The 17,481-nt window shown below is 42.7% G+C and overlaps 1 protein-coding gene across 11 annotated transcripts in view; it reads right to left on the bottom strand.

Annotated features, from left to right (window-relative positions):
- Nucleotides 1–17,481, bottom strand: part of Tiam1 (TIAM Rac1 associated GEF 1) — a 366,772-nt gene that overhangs the window by 98,594 nt on the left and 250,697 nt on the right. For all 11 annotated transcript variants that reach the window (XM_071615093.1, XM_071615094.1, XM_071615092.1 and 8 more), the window contains 2 exons: nucleotides 11,639–12,086; nucleotides 7,428–7,600 (listed from right to left, as the gene is read on the bottom strand). In XM_071615093.1, the coding sequence (XP_071471194.1) occupies nucleotides 7,428–7,600; nucleotides 11,639–12,086 (621 nt within the window). The remainder of the gene's footprint in view (nucleotides 1–7,427; nucleotides 7,601–11,638; nucleotides 12,087–17,481) is intronic.

Genomic DNA, 17,481 nt, shown 5'->3' with positions numbered 1-17,481 from the left:
AGGAAAGTTCTCGCACACCGTAAAAGAGCGCTGATGCAGCTTGCTGCTAGTCCTGCTTCTGCACTTTGCACAGTAACACATAGTCTCCCTCAGGCGTCCCCTAAGAGGTAAGTAAATGGCATCGTGCCCTGACCCTGCACCTCAGGAGGCCCCATAGTTCAGAACGATTTCCTTGAAATTTTCCATGTATCTGCTACACTCTGAATATGGTTTGTCCCCACCAAAACTCATGTCCCAGCTTGGTCTCTGATGTGATCATCTTGGGAGGTGGAGACTAATGGGATGTATTTGGGTCATGGGGATGGAGGCCTCATAAATGGATTAATGCCTTGACTGTGTGAGAGTTCATGCTCTCATGGAACTGGATTAGTTACCATGAGAGAGGATTGTTTTAAGGGAAGTCTAGCCTTCGTATTCTCCCTCTTTCTCACACGCTTTTTGCCCTTCCAGTTTGTACCATGAGTTGACGCAGCACAAAGTCCTCACCAGCAAATAAGAAGATACCACTGCCATCCGTGTGGACTTCCTGGCCTCCAGAATCATTAAGCAAAACAAACCTATGTTCTTTATAAATTACCCAGTCTTAGGTAATACGTTATAGCAACAATAACAACCAAAAAACAAACAAAAAAAAATGGGTAAGACAGTTCCCCTAATGATGCCTGAAAAGGACAAAATACAGGAAGAGCCCCCATGCTGTTTCTCCTCTTTGGGAGTTCCTAAGCCTGTATCCCACAGGTGAAGTCAGTAAGATGCCCTAAGTTCAAGAACAGGATCCTGTGCCTAGTGGGTCACTCCCCCGCCAGCTAGCTTCAGTGAGATCGGGCTACCAGAATGGTGCTGAAAAGAGGGTCTGAGATGAGATAATTCTTTATATTGGTAAGCCTCCCACCCACCCCTACCCTCACACATACACAAAATTGCCCAGGGCTCCACAAATTCTAGAGCTGACCCTTCTCTACACCAAATTGGTGCCAAAAATCAAAGTTAAATATTTCTAAATCAGCTGGCTAGGGGCGGGGACATGATCCATGATGTTGGAAAAACAGGATTTAACTACAAGTAAGTCAACATGTAAATCAAAAGGAGAAGGAAGATCCCCTATTCACCTTGTCATACCTGAGATAACATAAAGTTATGAGGGAGGAACCCCCAGGCAAGATCACAGGATCCAAGACAATTTCAACAGATTCATTAGAAGAACAAAACCCACAAGGGTCACATTTCAAAGAAATAAAGTTCTGCATTTGAAGAAAAATCTATCAAAATAAGATGCAGAAGCCCTTGTTGGGTAAGAGTGGATGCTGTGGGCTTGAGGAATGGCAGGCTCAACATGAGCAGTCACTACGATGTGGCTTACAGTCAATTACAGGACTCGACAGAGCAAGAGCCCCTGCAGGCTGCATGGGGCCAGAGGACAGGATCCCAGCTCCAGAGCTCGCCTACAAATAGCACAGGGAGAACGGCTCAGGAACCTCAGGCAGGGGAGCCCAGAGAGGAGACACGGCCAGAAGACTGTGTACACTTAGGTTATGAGAAGGATAAGCAGAAGACTTGCATTAGACTCTGGGAGAGAACATGGAAACAAAGGAAGCCATCAAGAGTCACCAAAAAGACCGTTATCTCAACATGACTGGGAACCTTCTGGGACTGATGGACAGCTAATGCAGCAGATGGTTGGAAAGTGGGGAGCTCTCTCCAGGGTGGGAATGGTGGCCAGTGGCAGATTAACCAGTTGGCAGGGCCCTTGTGGAGATGGCGCCCACCTTGAGAGGGAGGCTGGACTTGAGTGTATTCAGGTCCGAGATGTTAAGTCTCCTCTGATGTCTTTTCTATCACTTAGAACCATCTGTGAAAGATGGATTCCGGGATTTTCCTGAGTGCCCTTGTCCTGGGCATCTGCCAATGAATGACTTTCCTCAAGTCTCCCACATGAGCCAGATGTGCCATTGCAAGACAGATCCCAGAGCCCAGTGAACGTCAATCCTTAGACCATGCAGTGAAGCCACACTCCATTTCTGTAAAGATGCTTATGTACAAAGAGCACAGAAAACCAGTCTCTTTTTCTTTATTACTAAAATGGCAACTGTTATTAACATTTATTGAGCATCTGCTCTCTATCAGACACTTAACTGCGTTGGCACATTTAATCCACAACAGGATATGATGGTATAGATGCTATTTTGTTTTTAAAAGTCTCTCTCCCCTCTCCTCCATCACCTTCCCTCCCCTGCTCCTTTCCTCCTCCTCCTCCTCCTTCTTCCTTCTCTCTCTCTCTCTCTCTCTCTCTCTCTCTCTCTCTCTCTCTCTCTCTCTCCATTTCCCTTCCTGGTACTGGGATTGAACTCAAGCTAGGCAAGCACTCTACCATTGAGCTATACACCCCATGCCTAGGAGTCTATTTTTAATATGCACAAAGTACCCTAGCATAAGCGACTTTCTATGAACTTTTGGCAATAAATATTTTCTCCACTGCTTTAGATATGTAACTGCATGTGATTTTTTTACCCAATTGGGTAGCTTTCTTGCCCTATCCTTAGCTATGTTCCCAAGGTATTTGGTATAGAGATTAAAAACTAATATTGAGATATGTTTCTCTCTAAGTTGCCAAGCTTTTCATAATCATCCTCAAATAAAGGATGAATGAAAGCCCAAGGAGAAATTGTACTTTATAAGTGACAGGAGCTACCTCTGCCTCCAAGTTGGAGGAAAAAAAAAAAAACTCTGATTAAAAGAGTTTAGAGCTGGGCACAGTGGTGCACACCTATAATCCCAGTGGCTTGGGAGGCTAAGGCAGGAGGATCACAAGTTCAAAGCCAGCCTCAGCAACTGCGAGGCACTAAGCAACTCAGTGAGACCCTGTCTCTAAAATAAAATTCAAAACAGGGCTGGGATGTGGCTCAGTGGTCCAGTGCCCCTGAGTTCAATCCCCTGTACCAAATAAATAAATAGAAGAGTTCAAGTGCAGGAGCTATAGCCTCACTTTGCAGATAGCACAGAACTCTTTTTATATGAGCTGCCTCAACATTCGTGTTTACAACCACCCCCACCATGCACATAAAACCCCTTTTCTACTTTTCCTGGTAACATGAATCTCTTTCCAGGGGCAAAGCTGTGGGTATATTAGTAAAAGAACCAAATCAGCAGTATGAGGCTCTGGAAACTGTGCAATGAATTGAGCCCTGAGGCTGAAATAACCCACAAATTATTTCCATAATCATGGTTGATCTCCCTTGCTTTAACCTCACCCCCTACACACCCAGGTTTCTTTCAAATCCAGCCCCTCCAGAACTATGTGGATTACAATAAGTAGAATACAGAAAATGCCCTCATGGATCCCAAACAGCAGTAATTTCCTCTGAAAAGGTTCATTTTGTGCTTTATCCCACATAAGTACCATAAAAAATTCCCATAACAAGAAGACACAGAGGTATTCATGAATAAGGTCTTATGTTTCCACAAAAGAACTTCATACAATGTGACCTATAGGGTATTTAGATTCTAGTAGCAATTTTATGGCCTTGAAAGTCCTTTCAAAAGGAATTCATATAAGAGGAGTGTAAGAAAAAAAAGGAGCCTCCTTGAAACCAATCGGATGATCATCTAACTTGTATGGTGAAGAAAGAATGGCCAGAATCAGGATATGGTTTAGAAATATTCCCAATGAGGGGTCTAATTTGAAAGATTTTAAAAACTTGCTCACTTTTTACTATAGCCATTGATATCTTTCCATGTCCTTCTCAGGGTCAATAGCAACACTAATAGGATAAACATGATATCACTATGAGGCTTTGGAGAAAGCAAGGCTTGGTTTAAATACAACCCTAAAGAAAGGCTCAGTTTAAATCCAACCCTGAGTGCAGTGGCTGTGTGCCTCAGTATCCGTTCCTGTCTCCCTAAGTGTTAGCTTTACCAAACATAGTCCATATCGATATGTTAAAATATGGACCCACAATCCAATTCACTGCAGCTCTAACAATTAGAATGACTCATCCTGTAAAATACTGTCAAGATGGTGGCATACAGTGAGAGCTCAGTAGAAGATAGCTGCTGATATTACAATAATGTTGCTGCTCTTAAGGTGCTTGGGCATAGCCTCATTTACAAGATTTCCAATTAATAGATAAAAAGCAATGCCAGATGCATCAAACAATAGTCTGTAAGATATGTAGAAGAATATTTTTATGACCTTTGAGCATGCAGATGTTCACAATAGGCTACCCAATGCATTACTCATCAAGGATGATTTGAGAAGTGAGAATACAACAAATGACACCTTTAAGGGAGCAAAAGATAACAAACACACTGTGTAAAAAAGGTACTCGTAATGAATGTCATTAAAAAGAGAGAAAAATGATATAGAAAATATGTAAAGAATTGCCATGAATCACAAAGACAGAAAACTCAATGGAAAATAGGCAGGAGATGGAAAAAAGTACTTCACAAAAGTGAATGGTATTGAAATGGCTATCAAACACATGAAAAAGTGCTGAATTTCATGCTAACAGTGTAAAAAAGAAAAAAGATCTGACGATACCTGGAATTGCTGAGGATAAGGAGCATGTGGAATTCTCCTTGGTTACTGAAGGGACTGACATCATTTAAACCACTTTGGAAACTGGTAATCATTTTGGCGGTATCTGGTAAACCTGAGCACGCACCTGTACCATGGCCTACCAATGCCATTCCCAGGAAGAGACCAGATAGAAATATGGGCAAAAGAATCCTGAGAAAAGGTACAAGAGTGCTCGTAGAACACTGCTTATGATTCTCCAAAGCTGGGAACAACCCAAATGTATCCATGGAAAAGGCCACCATATGTCCCAGTTGTCTTAGGACTACCTCAGCTCACAACTTTCATCCTGGCATAATTATCAAACATCTCGTCTCTAAAGTGTCTTTGTGAATGCTGTCAGCATCAATGGGGAAGTCAGAACTTCCAGGAACCATTTTTCCATAAAAACACTGGACAAATTGTCAAGATGAATATTACCAGCATTTTGGAAATCAATCAAAGTCTTGCAATAATCTGAGGTGCATTTATTAGAGACGAATGGCTAAATCTCAGTAAGAAAACAGGTTCTATGGCATTTCAACTGGCCCCATTCCCATGTCCATCTCCACATCTGCACAATCACATGGAAACGAACAGCCTAACAACTACTGGTGGGAAAGAATGAGTTTGAACTTCATGCTAAGATCCATTCTCAGAGAATTGTCATTACCCACCCTGTCTAGCACATCCCAGGAAATCCCATTCACAGGGCTTGCCATTTTTTGACTCAGATCTCACTCATGCTAACAGTCTACTCCAGGGATACTTGTGAAAAACTATTAATATCACAGCTGCCTGAGGCAGTGATAAAAGGTGGGTCAAACAAGAATTTGACCAAGAAACTTGAGGGGAAACAAAGGCATAAGATTTCCATAGGGAGCTTTGAGAAACCCTGGCATAGTTATGGGAATTTAGAAGTTCACACACATGCATTGAGCTGTACATGTCCAGAAAGCCCTGAGAAGGCCCTCAGCTCAACCTCTGACTGACCAAATGGTTCTGTGAAAGCACCAAAAGATAAATAGACTTTTTTTTTAATGAATCACATATAAATTCTGGAGTTGAAATATAAAATAACCAAATGGGCTCAACAATAGATTTGAGTTGGCAGAAAAATAAAGTAGTGAACTTGAGGTAAATCAACTGAGATTATCCAATCTAAGAAAAAAGATTAAAATAGACTCTCAGTGACCCGCAGCACAGTCTCAAGTATATGAATTTAAACCAAAAAGGGGTTACAGAAGGAAAGGAAAGGGAGAAAAGGAAGACTGAAGAAATATCTAAAAACCTTCCAAATGTGATTTATAAACATACACACACACGCATGACTACACATACAAGAACCACAGTGAATTCCAGGTAAAGTAAACTCAGATTGATTCTATATACATCATAATCAAACTGTGTAAAAAAAAAAAAAAAAAAAAAAAAAACACAAAATCTTGAAAGTAGCAAAAAAGCAACCCACATAAATGGAAGCCTCATAAGAGGAACAGCTGAATTCTTAGTGGAAACTATACAAGCCAGTAGGCAGTGGGAGGACATTTTCCAAGCGCTGAAATAATACTGTCAATTAAGAATACTATATCCAGCAAAACTATCTTTTGAAAAATAAAGAAGCAATTAAGCCATTCCTAGATAAACAATGTCCTGTTTGCATCATAGAAGACATGTTCATGGTATTCAACTAGTAGGCTGGTGTGGATATGTGGGTAGGGGAAACTAATACTCTGCCTGAAACTTCCATTTCTTGTCCAGGTTGGTGGTTACATATTTATTTTGTAACAGTTCACTGGGCAGAGCATTTATGTTTTGTGTATTCTATTTCTGTGTGGTTTCCTTCACAGATTTTAATAGAGAAAACACAGACACTTTGTCTTTATGTAAGAGAAATTGACATAATTTATGCTTCTTACTTTAATTTCCCAAATAGAAATAACTTACAAAACTTGATGAAATAAACTATTTCTTCCCTCCATACCTTTTTTTTTTTAGCTCTTTCCTTGCATAGAATATTCTCACTGTCCATTTCACCCAGTTTAACCCTGTTCTTCCTTATTGTCTGGGCCTTACCACAATGTAAAGATTTGTTCCTGTGTCTGTGCCTCCCATTACAAGTGAACACTTTTAAGGGTGGAAACTACGTTAAGAGGGATTCTCAACAGCCCTGTGTATAGCACAGATGCAGTATGGAACGAAGGTTTGAGTGATTAATTCATTAATGGGATAAACAAGGAAGGCCTTCATGATTGAAAACCACCAAATATTCTTGCAGGATATATCCCAATCAAAAAAAAAAAAAAAACTCAGGATTCCTTATAACAGCAAATATTAACCCTAAAGCAGGAAAACTATTTTTTTTAAAAATTAGCAGTCAAACTTATAGAACACTAGGTAGTGAGCTCTGATACAATGAGGAAGAGAAACTATTTAGGGACAGCAAGTCCTTTCTGGGATTTCATCATTATACTTTATGATTAATATTAGAAAAGAACAGATTATGATACAAAAAAATTTTGACAGCTAATCATGTCTAAATTAAGGATCTCATGATCCTTTCTTAAATGCTACACAAACGGTACTGAAGCTACGTGAAGAAATTCTCCAACTCACAGCAAACTCGGCAAGTTTCTCAAACCCAAATCACAGCTCTCCTCAGGCTTCACTATGAAAACCTCTGGATGGGAACTCTCATTCCTGGAACTCATTACAGATGTATACTCTGTCATTCGCCCCTTTTGTTTCTATAATGAACAACAGACAAATCCCACCACTAAAATGAAAAAGGGGGGTGGGAGGGGTATCTAGACAGGAGAGGAAGGTATCCCATCCAAAGGTTAGAAATGTCCTGCAAAGCAAGTGTCCAACAAACCTGAAACAGGAAGGCATCGCCCAGGGAATTGCTGAGGCAGAAGACGAAGTCCTTCTTGGGGTGCTCGGGCACAGCCTGCACAATGCTGTTCTCCACCCAGACGGCGTGCTTGGGGATGCTGTTGTGATCAATTCCAGACCTGCCGTCACTCTCATAGAAAAAAAGCGTGCATCCTGAGGAAGTAGAACAGCAGGCCATGTCAGTATTCGACATTGGGGCAGTGAAAAGTCAGTGTAAAGTGTAAGCTAACATTTGTTAGCAGGAAAGAGCTAGAAGTTAAAGTGTGCAGAACCCAGGACATACTCAGGTTTATGACTGGCCCAGATAAAGGTTAAGATCTTAAACCACAGCTTCTAAACTAGTAAAGAGCTCTGCACATGGCTTCAAGTTCTTTGAGAATCTTACTTCCTGTGTTGGCATGTTAAGCTATGGGCATCCTTATAGGCATATGGGGGTCCTAAGGCTCCTTTGCCCAGCAGTGACTGCAAATGTGGCTCCTAGGTTCTAGAGTACTGTATCCAGTACTGGGTGAAGACTCAGCAGTCATTACTGCTCAATTGAAGCCATTTCCAATGTCTCACATGACAGGAAACCAGAAAATGGATTTAGTTTTTGGACCACACCCTTGGAGAAAAAATATATAATACTGGTTTTAGGTGCAATTAAGGTACGAAAAGAGATGATACGTTGTGGTCTCAGATCTATCTATACATGGTTTTGGTTTTTTCTAGAAATAAGCCATGTTCATGTCCTGTTCTGAGAAAGGGGAAATGAACGGCACACATAAGGAGGTCTAAGGGAAGCCAGAATTCTTGTCCACACTTAACTACACTATAAAACTGAGACAGTAGCAATAGAGCTATTTCATAGGTTTCGGGTAAGGTGGCTTCATTAGAGTCTTCCATGATCACCTGAACTGGAAGCTCATTTTAATAGCAATTACTAGCTGAACACTTACTCTCAACTAATTGAAACCAATTTCAGGGAAGCCTGGGTACACTTGTATAACTCTTCCTCAACTTGCACATTCCTTACCTCCAGCAAGTACCACGCTTTGGGGAATTACAGAGCCTATGAATGTACAATCTATTTGGTTACAGTATGAGTCTCTAAAGGAAACTTGTTCATATGCAATATGTAGAATAATGAAGATCAATAGAAAAGTCGTATTGCCTCAGAGGCAATGTTTCCTCGCCCATAGTATTTCACATTTCCTCATGACAGCTGCTGAGAGCAACATCCCTAAACACAGATCCATGGAGAATACTGGTCTGCACGGCACACTCACTTCACACTGCCCCTGCCCTTGGCCCAGTTTAACCACAGGCTCTGCTTAAAGTCCTTGCAGGGGCTGGGGTTGTGGCTCAGTGGCAGAGTGCTTGCCTAGCATGTTTGAGGCACTGGGTTTGATTCTCAGCATCACATACAAATAAAATAAAGATCCATCAATGACTAAAACTATAAATATATATTATATATAAAGTCCTTGCAGCACAGAGTTCCTGAGCTTTATAACTTCATACCTGTTGTCCTTGTCTCCATAATTCAGGAGTCTCCATTATACCCTCTACCAATTTAAGTTAAACTTGCTTCTCTTTTTAAGGATAAAGTTTTCTGGTCATTTTTTTCTTAAAGAGACAATGTCTTATGGTGCTTAGTTTTATAAATTTTTAATAAAGCTTAATAGAACAATTCTTAAATTTGGGATTCTTTGCTTACATATGACTTAAACACATACTGTTCAGTGTTCTATCTCAAAACTGTTTTCCCCATTAATCCCTGTGATTTTGGAGATCTCGAGGGTTTTCAAGGAACAGTTTAATCAAAACGCTAAACCATCTGTACCTCCTAGTCTTATGCCTTAAGAATGGGACTTCATTCAGTAGAGATAAAGAAACATAAGAAAAAACAAAAACGGAAAGGGACACCATTTTCCTCTAAATCAGAGGTTCTCTGTGGACAAATTGACAACGCCTGCAGATATTTTTGATTGTCACAACTTGGTGGGGAGGTGCTACTGGCATCTAATGAGTAAGAACAGGCACTATACAGTTGGGTTCTTAAAGGTCCCCAAAGGCCCATGTGTTGGACACTTAGCCACCAGGGATGGGGCTACTGGAAGGTGTTAGAACATTTAAGAGGTGGGGCTTAGTGGGAGGCCTTTAGGGTTTATAGGGCATGGATTAGAAAGGGATAATGGGACCTCAAGTCCTTTCTCTTCCTCTCCTTTTTGCTCCCCAGCTAGAAGGTAAGTGGTTAACTGTGCTACTCACTCTCAACATGCCGTACTACCCTGCCACAGGACCAAAAGCAACAGGAACAACCAACAAAATGGACTCAAAACTCCAATACTTTGAACAAAAATAATCCTTTTCTGTTTATAAGTTGTTGATTGTCTCAGGTATTTTGTTATAGTAATAGAAATCTGATGAACACAAATAAGAAGGCTGTTAAGCATTGTATGCCCAGGGAAACCCCCAGAATAAAGAATTATCTGGAAAATGTCAACAGTGCTACTGTTGAGAAAGGCTGCTCTAAATAATCTTTATGACTCATCCAACCCTAATGATCTGTACTTAACACAAAAGAAGCAACACACTTTACTGCAGGTGGAGAATAGAAGAATAAGTCTATATTAATTAATATAGTAATGAATTAGGGGGCACCCACAATCCTAGCATGTGCACACAACAGTCCTTCCAGATAGCTGTTTTTAGACATTTTTAGCTTTCATTTGGAATCATCCACAACAGGAGGTGTTTGAAATTGGCTTTTACTCAATGATCAACTTGTTCTAATTTTAAGACTAACAAGACGCAGCAAATCCAAGAACCACATACTCCCTGTTCAAAGTCTGTTTACCTTTATCTTCACTTGAACATAAGCTCTAAGCTCTTCAGCTACTCATGAAGTTATTTGCAAGATTCATTCTAGATAGGTTTTCTTTTAATTATTTATTTTGTGTAATACAAAAGAATCTCTGGGAAAAGTCTCTTATCCCAGGGGTTCAGCCTTTTCTTTCTAAATATCCAAGGATTGCTAAGAAAAGTCAGCAGTGAGTCTTGTTTCTGAGTGGCAAGTACAAAGCCCGCAGTGTGTCTGCAGATAATGGGAACCTGTCAGGATTAAGAGGTGAAGGGCTCTGTGGCTGCATGTTCTGAGCTGACTCCTGACAGGTTGTGTCACTCAGATCTGGGTCACCCAGAGAGCAAAGGCTTCCTCCTCTAATGGGCTCATGGACTATGCTCCCAAAAGCCTGCGCCCTGGCTTCCTGTGTCATTTATCCTTTAAGGAAATGGCAGAGGAAAGAATACTCCCATACACACCATGTTCCAAGTAAAAACAGTCACCTAATTATTTCTGTTCTATGCCACCATCATCGCTTTCAAATTTAGAGCAAGAATCACCAGAGAAGCTTGTTTAAACCACAAATTCAGGACTGTTACAGATGAATTCTGTCCCTCAAAACTCCTATGTTGAAGTCCGAATCCCCACTACTTCAGAATATGATTATATTTGAAGATATGAACTTTAAAGGGATAATTAAGGAAAAGTGAGGTCATATGGGCAGGTGATCATCTAATATGACTGGTGTCTTTCCAAGAAGATGGAATTTGGACACAGGTATGGAGAGATGGCCACATGAAGATACCTGAAGAAAATGGCAATCTCTAAGCCAAGGACAGAAGCCTCAGGAGAAACCACCCTTGCTAACACCTTGGTCTCAAACTTGCGGCCTCGAGGACTGGGAGACAATACATTTCTGTTATTTACAACTCCCGGTTTGCAATCCTGGCCACAGTCTCAACAGAACTAGGTGTTGCTATGAGGGGATTGGGCATGACATGCTCTTCTTGCTTAACCATGAAAAACAGTAAAACAAAGCAAAACAACAACCGACCAAGCCTCATTTGCAAGAGATGGGGGACAGGGCAGGGGAAGTCCTAATCAAGAGGCTTTGGGTTCCAGTGGAGGCAGATGAATAAGTTCTGGAGTTCGGTCTGAAACGTTGCACATAGAGTCAACGATAGTGTATCATACATTAGAAATAGTTAAGAGCAGACTTGATGTTATTACGGTCTTGCCATAGTAAAATAAAACATTAAAAACTTCACATGAAATAATTCTACACCATAACACAGAAACCTCCATCATGTGAGGTCCAAGGCTCATCAGTGGTGCATATTATACGCAGCCAGCGCCCCCCTTACCTTTCAGGGACACCCAGTAGTGCTTCCACTTCCTGCGGGTGGCCGACTCCACTTTCTTGTTCTTCTTGTGCACCAGAAAGTTCTTGACCGCCAGCGCGCCGGCCTTGCGCACCGTGCCCTGCGCGGCCGTCAGCAGGATGTCGGACTGGCCCGGGGAGCTCAATGTGCCGCTGCTCTGCTCGTCGCTGTGCGCGGAGCCGGCTTCCTCCAGGCTCTCGCTCTTGGTGGTACTCATCTCCAGCTCCCGCCTGAAGTTCTCGTACACCCCCTGGCGAGCTGCATCCCCCGTGGAGCTGCTGCCGCTGTCGCTGCCCACGAAGGCCCTGCCGGTGGGGGGCGAGTCACTGGAGTTGGTGGCATTGGATCGCCTGGACAGGAGGTCGGTGTCGGTGGTGGCCCCTTCGATCCCGCTGTCTGCAAACTCGCTGCCCTCGCCTGCATTAACATCCTGGGGAGCAGAAAGGGGAAGAGAGACATGCATCACGGAAGCAGGAACCTAGGAGCTCCTAAAGGTCCGGCCAGGGGCTCTGTAGCTGCAGGAGACCCACAGGGCATGGCGGCTGGCCACTCCTCCTAGACCAATTCCTTATTACCCCAGCCACCGAGGAGCTGTTCAGGAAACCTTGAGCCACCCAGCACGAAGGCAAACAATCCATTTGGAATGTTTAAGAAGCAGAAAAGAAACAGGGAGCACTTCAAAGAGCTGATCATTTATCTGACTTAGATAAGTAGCTAATTGGCAAATCTGCTATTGAGATTCTCCCATGACCATGCTGAGAGAACTCAGCGCCCTCACCCTCACGGCTGGCCTTGAACTCCAGGAAATCCCACAGGCAGATTAGCTCCTTGTTCCAGAGGTAGGGGGTTACAATGCATAACTAGGTGCTCACAGCAGATGTGATTTTTCTTTTCTTTTTAAAATAAAAGGCCTGCCTAGGAGTCTGTTTTATAATAGGGTGACTAACCAGATAGTGTACTGCCTCACCCACTCATCCAGCAGGACCCTGTGTCCCAGGAGCCAGCAAGAGTCCTCATGCCCTAATCAGCCTCCTTCTTGAAAACAGCAGTCTCACTCCACATTGTACTAAATCAGACTGTGGGGCGCGGGCTCCGACTCCTGCTCTCCAATTACTTTGCCCTTTCAAAGTGGGGATGCTAAGAGCCAGAAGCAGGTGACTCACTGCCCCTGGGCCAAATAACAGTTCAGGGCAACTGCCAAGATGCTGGGTATCAATTCCCACTTTTAAAACAGTTGGAACTTCTAAGTGCCCCTGTTCTCCAGTCAAACATTTCCAGGGCAGACTGGTCTGTTCCTAAATCAGAATTTTAATTGCTCTAAAGTGCTACAAGCATTTCCGTAAACAATAATTAAATAATGGTAGCCATCAAGGGGAGACAATGACAGCAGTATTGGACAGGACGACCCAACAGTCGTATGGATAAGGAAGGATACTGACTTTTATCAAAGGAAGAGAGCAGGAACAAGTCTGACACAGAGGGGATGGCAAAGGAATACACAGTTTGATGACTCTCCAATTTTGGAGCTTTTACCAATAAATAACTAATTATGATTGAAACATGTTAAAATGAACTGGATATTCTGGATTGTCATAAATAGAAATGCTTTGGATGCCAATCTGTGCTGAAAGGCAATTGGGCCCAAAGAGCCATGCCACAAACTGATATTGCCCTGTGTAAGGCCCAGACAGGTGCCATGCCCACATCTCCACGAGTCTTACTTAGTTGTTCCAACTTAGAATTGTTCAAAGGTCATCATGAAAAAATTCTAAGTGAGCAACTAAAAGAGGTGCAGAGCCAGACATGGAGAAAGGTGGGAAAGGGCAGTGGAATGGTAGCAGGGTGTATCTGGACAAGCTTCTGAGGATTGGGTCCATTTCAAGTAGAGTTCAGACCTCTGGGAGTTAATAGGGACTTAAGGGGACTCTTAACCCTGTGCTATGATTTGGACATGGTTTGTTCTGCAAGGGTTTATATGTTGGAAGCTTGGTCCTCATTGTGACAATGGAGAGAGCTGGTGGAAGTTCTAAAAGGAGGGAGGGGTCCAGTGGGAAACAATTAGGTCACTGGGGGTACCACCCTTGGAAAGGATTAATGCTAGTCTCTTGAGTTATTCTTGCAACAGCAATTTGTTATTAAAAAGTATGCCTGACCCCTGTATCTCTGTGGCTTCCTTTCTTGTCATGTTATCTGTCTCTCTAATATGGGCTTCTACCATGACTTTCCAGAAGGCTCCCACTAAAGCAGCAGATGCTGGTATCATGCTCTTGTACCTCTAAAACTATGAACTACTTGAACCTGTTTTCTTTACAAATTAATCAGCCTCAGGTGTTTTATTTTAGTCATGACAATTGGGCTAATACATCCTGTAATTGCTGGTCCCATCTCTTTGCTATCTGTTCTTGTGCCTATTTACAACCATGAATGGTCATAAAGAACCAGATCCAGTTGGTAAAAATCCTCTATACAAACAGGAAAACACTGTTATCAACCCACATTTCTCCCTAGCAGGACATTTACCATATGCTTCCCTGCTAATATAAGACAATAAGGAAATTTGACAACCATTGATTATAGATAACCATGAGTCGTGGAAGATAAGAAGTCTGTGAATTTCCCAAACTTCTGGCTTCATTTTCATATGTCTCAACCCTTCCCTGATGTGGGTTAGGTATGTGTAAAAGAATCAGCTATAATTGCTCTTCTCTGAAATGCAAAGAGGTGCAAGGCTTCTCTATGAGACAGGAAAAATATAGGCCACACAGCATTGCTAGTCCATCAGAGAGACTTAAGTACAAAGCAGGTAAGAATTAACCCTAGGCATCTTTTAATTTCCAAAGTTCCACAACAAGAAGGAACACTACAAGGACATCTCCCGATTAACAGATAAGAATACTGGAAATCATAAATCTGGCTGGTGGCAGACTAGAATTTGGCGCCTGCGCTTCTGAGTATCTTTCCCACTGTTATATGGCAGTCCCATGGTAGAGCACCTGATTAGATTTTGCCTAAACATTCAGCTCCTGCCCTCCTCTTGGTTACACAGTGCCTTCTAGGATTTCCCAGGAAAAACTGGGTAATGGTCCATCTATTTGCCTTGACTTACCCAGCAAAAAGCTTAAATGCTGAGAGTGGAGGGAACCAGGCCAACTCTCTTACAGGTTCTTAGCTCCCTATGAACCATTCACCTCTCTACAGAATACCCGCAGATCTCTCACCATGTAAACAAAGCGTTAAGGCCTCTGAGGACACTCACCTCTGTCTCACATCTGAACATCTGCTCATGCCACTGTCACGGTAACCGTGCAGTGGCCCAGGCTGTGTGTGCTCAGCTCTGAGATGGCCATCAAACTAGGCCAGGAAGGGATTCCTCCAGGTAGGAGGCTGGCTGGCCACAGCTGAGCAGGCACATGTGACGCAGTGTGATGCTAGGCAATGCTCTGGGATCTGTGAACCAGGACGACTCCACCTCATCCCTAGAAGTGGTTAATCAGGCTTGGCCACACACATCCCCCAGCTGATAGGTGACCCAACCCATTGGGAAGCAGATGCCTGCTGCCCTGCCCCAAATCTTATGAAGTCATGAAGCTTGGTTGTCCCAAATATCCAGAAGCCCATCCCCTAGTGTGGAGAATGGGAGGACCCAGCCAGGATCACTGCTCAACACTGTTCTTTCTTTCCTTCACTGTGACATACATTTTCTGTGGTCAACTTCTGGAAGGCTCCTCCTCCTCCTATTTACCTTGATATCCAGGACATTTCACAACAGAGAACGCTGATTCTCCCCATACCTAGGGCACCTGTCAACCTCCCACCTCCTCTTCTCGACCTCCAGCAATACAGAAGACTGATGCCCGCGATGAGGTCACGTGGGAGGCTCTGCAGTCTTCGTAGCAAAGGCAGGGTATGTTCCTTCTTACCAAACGAAACGACTCGGCATCTGATTTGTCTTCAACTATTTAGCCAAATACTAAATTTGGACCTAAAATGTCAGAGGAGGGCTGGGGTGTGAACTCAGTGGTACAGCGTTTGTCCTGAATGGGCTAAGGCACTGGGTTTAATCCTCAGTCAGAAGAAATCAAAAGAAGTGGTAAGATCCTAGACAAACAGAAACAGTCCCCCAATATGGTGCATGACCCTACAGAGATTTCCAGAAAACTGCGTTAAAAAAAAAAAAAAAAAAAAAAAAAAAAAACTCTCCATGTTAGAAATGCTCCACTGAAGAGCCTTCCAATTATGAACATTCATGGGCTGGGAAGGTTCGTAAGTCCTGCTCTTCCGGGACAAATCCTCTCAAATCATATTTTCAGAGCACTCACCAGTTTCCATTCTCCTGGCAGTTCCTCAAAATGAATGTATGTACTTCCCTCCTGGATGTACAAGGGGCCAGCTGTAGCCCCTAACATGCAAGAGCTGCAGGGCAAGAGTCTTCTTAGTAATTCAAGCCGGGCAGCAAATGCTCAAATGACTTCCTACAGTAAACTGGGGAGGCAAGAGGCGAAATCAAAGCCTGTTTTCACTGCCTTGGAAACTGGAGGGTCACCCAGCCAGAATATGGACTGGTGATACATTGTAGCGAGGCTCAAATGTTTCCACAGGAGACTTGCAAACCTAAGTACTCCAGGGAGAAGATTTTCTGTGTTGATATGCAGACACAATTGTGAAAAGGTAATTAACTACAAAGTGCAAGGGCTCTGGGACAATTCAGGGACAGCAGAATCAATTGGTCACTTATAGTTACAAGTCAAATGCAATTAAAAACTGCTTTTTGATCACCTTAATTTCCCCAAGGGATCCAGCTTAGCCTGAACATACCTGTGCAGAGAAGCTAAATATAATGTAGGAGAATTCACTGAATTTCAGTGGGGCAAGGGAATTTTGAACTGTAAAAGCCTTAAATTAGAACTATTTCTGCTTTATTAAATTCTAAAATGTTCCTCCTCTTGTTTTTCTCTTTCTTATCACCAAAATGTAAGAATCCTCCTCCCACATGTACCCATAGACACCCACTCATACACACACACCCGCACACACACCCCCACACACCCCATCTTTGGTTCTCAGCATTGCCCTTGGTTTACTCACATACCTATAGTGATCTCAGTAGAACAAATATCAATTCTAGGTAAATTATTCTGCACCATTCTGTGCCTTACTTTGCTCATCTGTACAACGAGGATGGGAAATGATCAACCTTTTAAGACACTTTTTAAGATGCTATGTAACCCAGGAAAAGTGTCTAGACTGGTATTCAGCACACAGGAGCAACTCATAAACGCCAACTGTAATTACCATCACCTCCACCTTCAGCCTTACTTAACACTTGAGCCACTGGAGGGGAGGCACTGCCTGACCTCAGCTCCAAGCTTCTGGTGCTAACATGTTAGAAGGGCTGAGGAATCTGGGGAAAATAAAGTCTCATGGGGAAAACAGAAGGAGCATAAGTGTGAGCTTCATACTAATGAAGCTTTTTAATGATTTTTAAATCCATAAAGCAGTACAATAAAAGAAAATGGTGACACCATCTACAATGTGAATTAGTAACTACTGGGCATTATTGCTAACCATTGTCCTGTCTGATTTGCTAGAAATAGGAAGCCAGCTCTATTTTCCCTTTTCCTGCTTTCCCAAAGCAAAATCTCCATAACCTTTTCTGTTTCCAACACCCATTCCTCCTTCTCTAATGATTCCCAATGGGAGTGACTCACAGTTTCTCTCAATCCAACCACTGAAACTGAAATCCTTGCTGTTACTAAAAAGGGACTCCAGAGTTAAGTTGGCAAAGGCTTGAAATGTTGCTTCAGGTAACTTCTAACTGGAGAGTG

Source organism: Marmota flaviventris, chromosome 8 (genome assembly GCF_047511675.1).
Source record: "Marmota flaviventris isolate mMarFla1 chromosome 8, mMarFla1.hap1, whole genome shotgun sequence".
Taxonomy (NCBI): Eukaryota; Metazoa; Chordata; class Mammalia; order Rodentia; family Sciuridae; genus Marmota; species Marmota flaviventris.
This window is presented reverse-complemented; position numbering and strand designations above follow the sequence as displayed.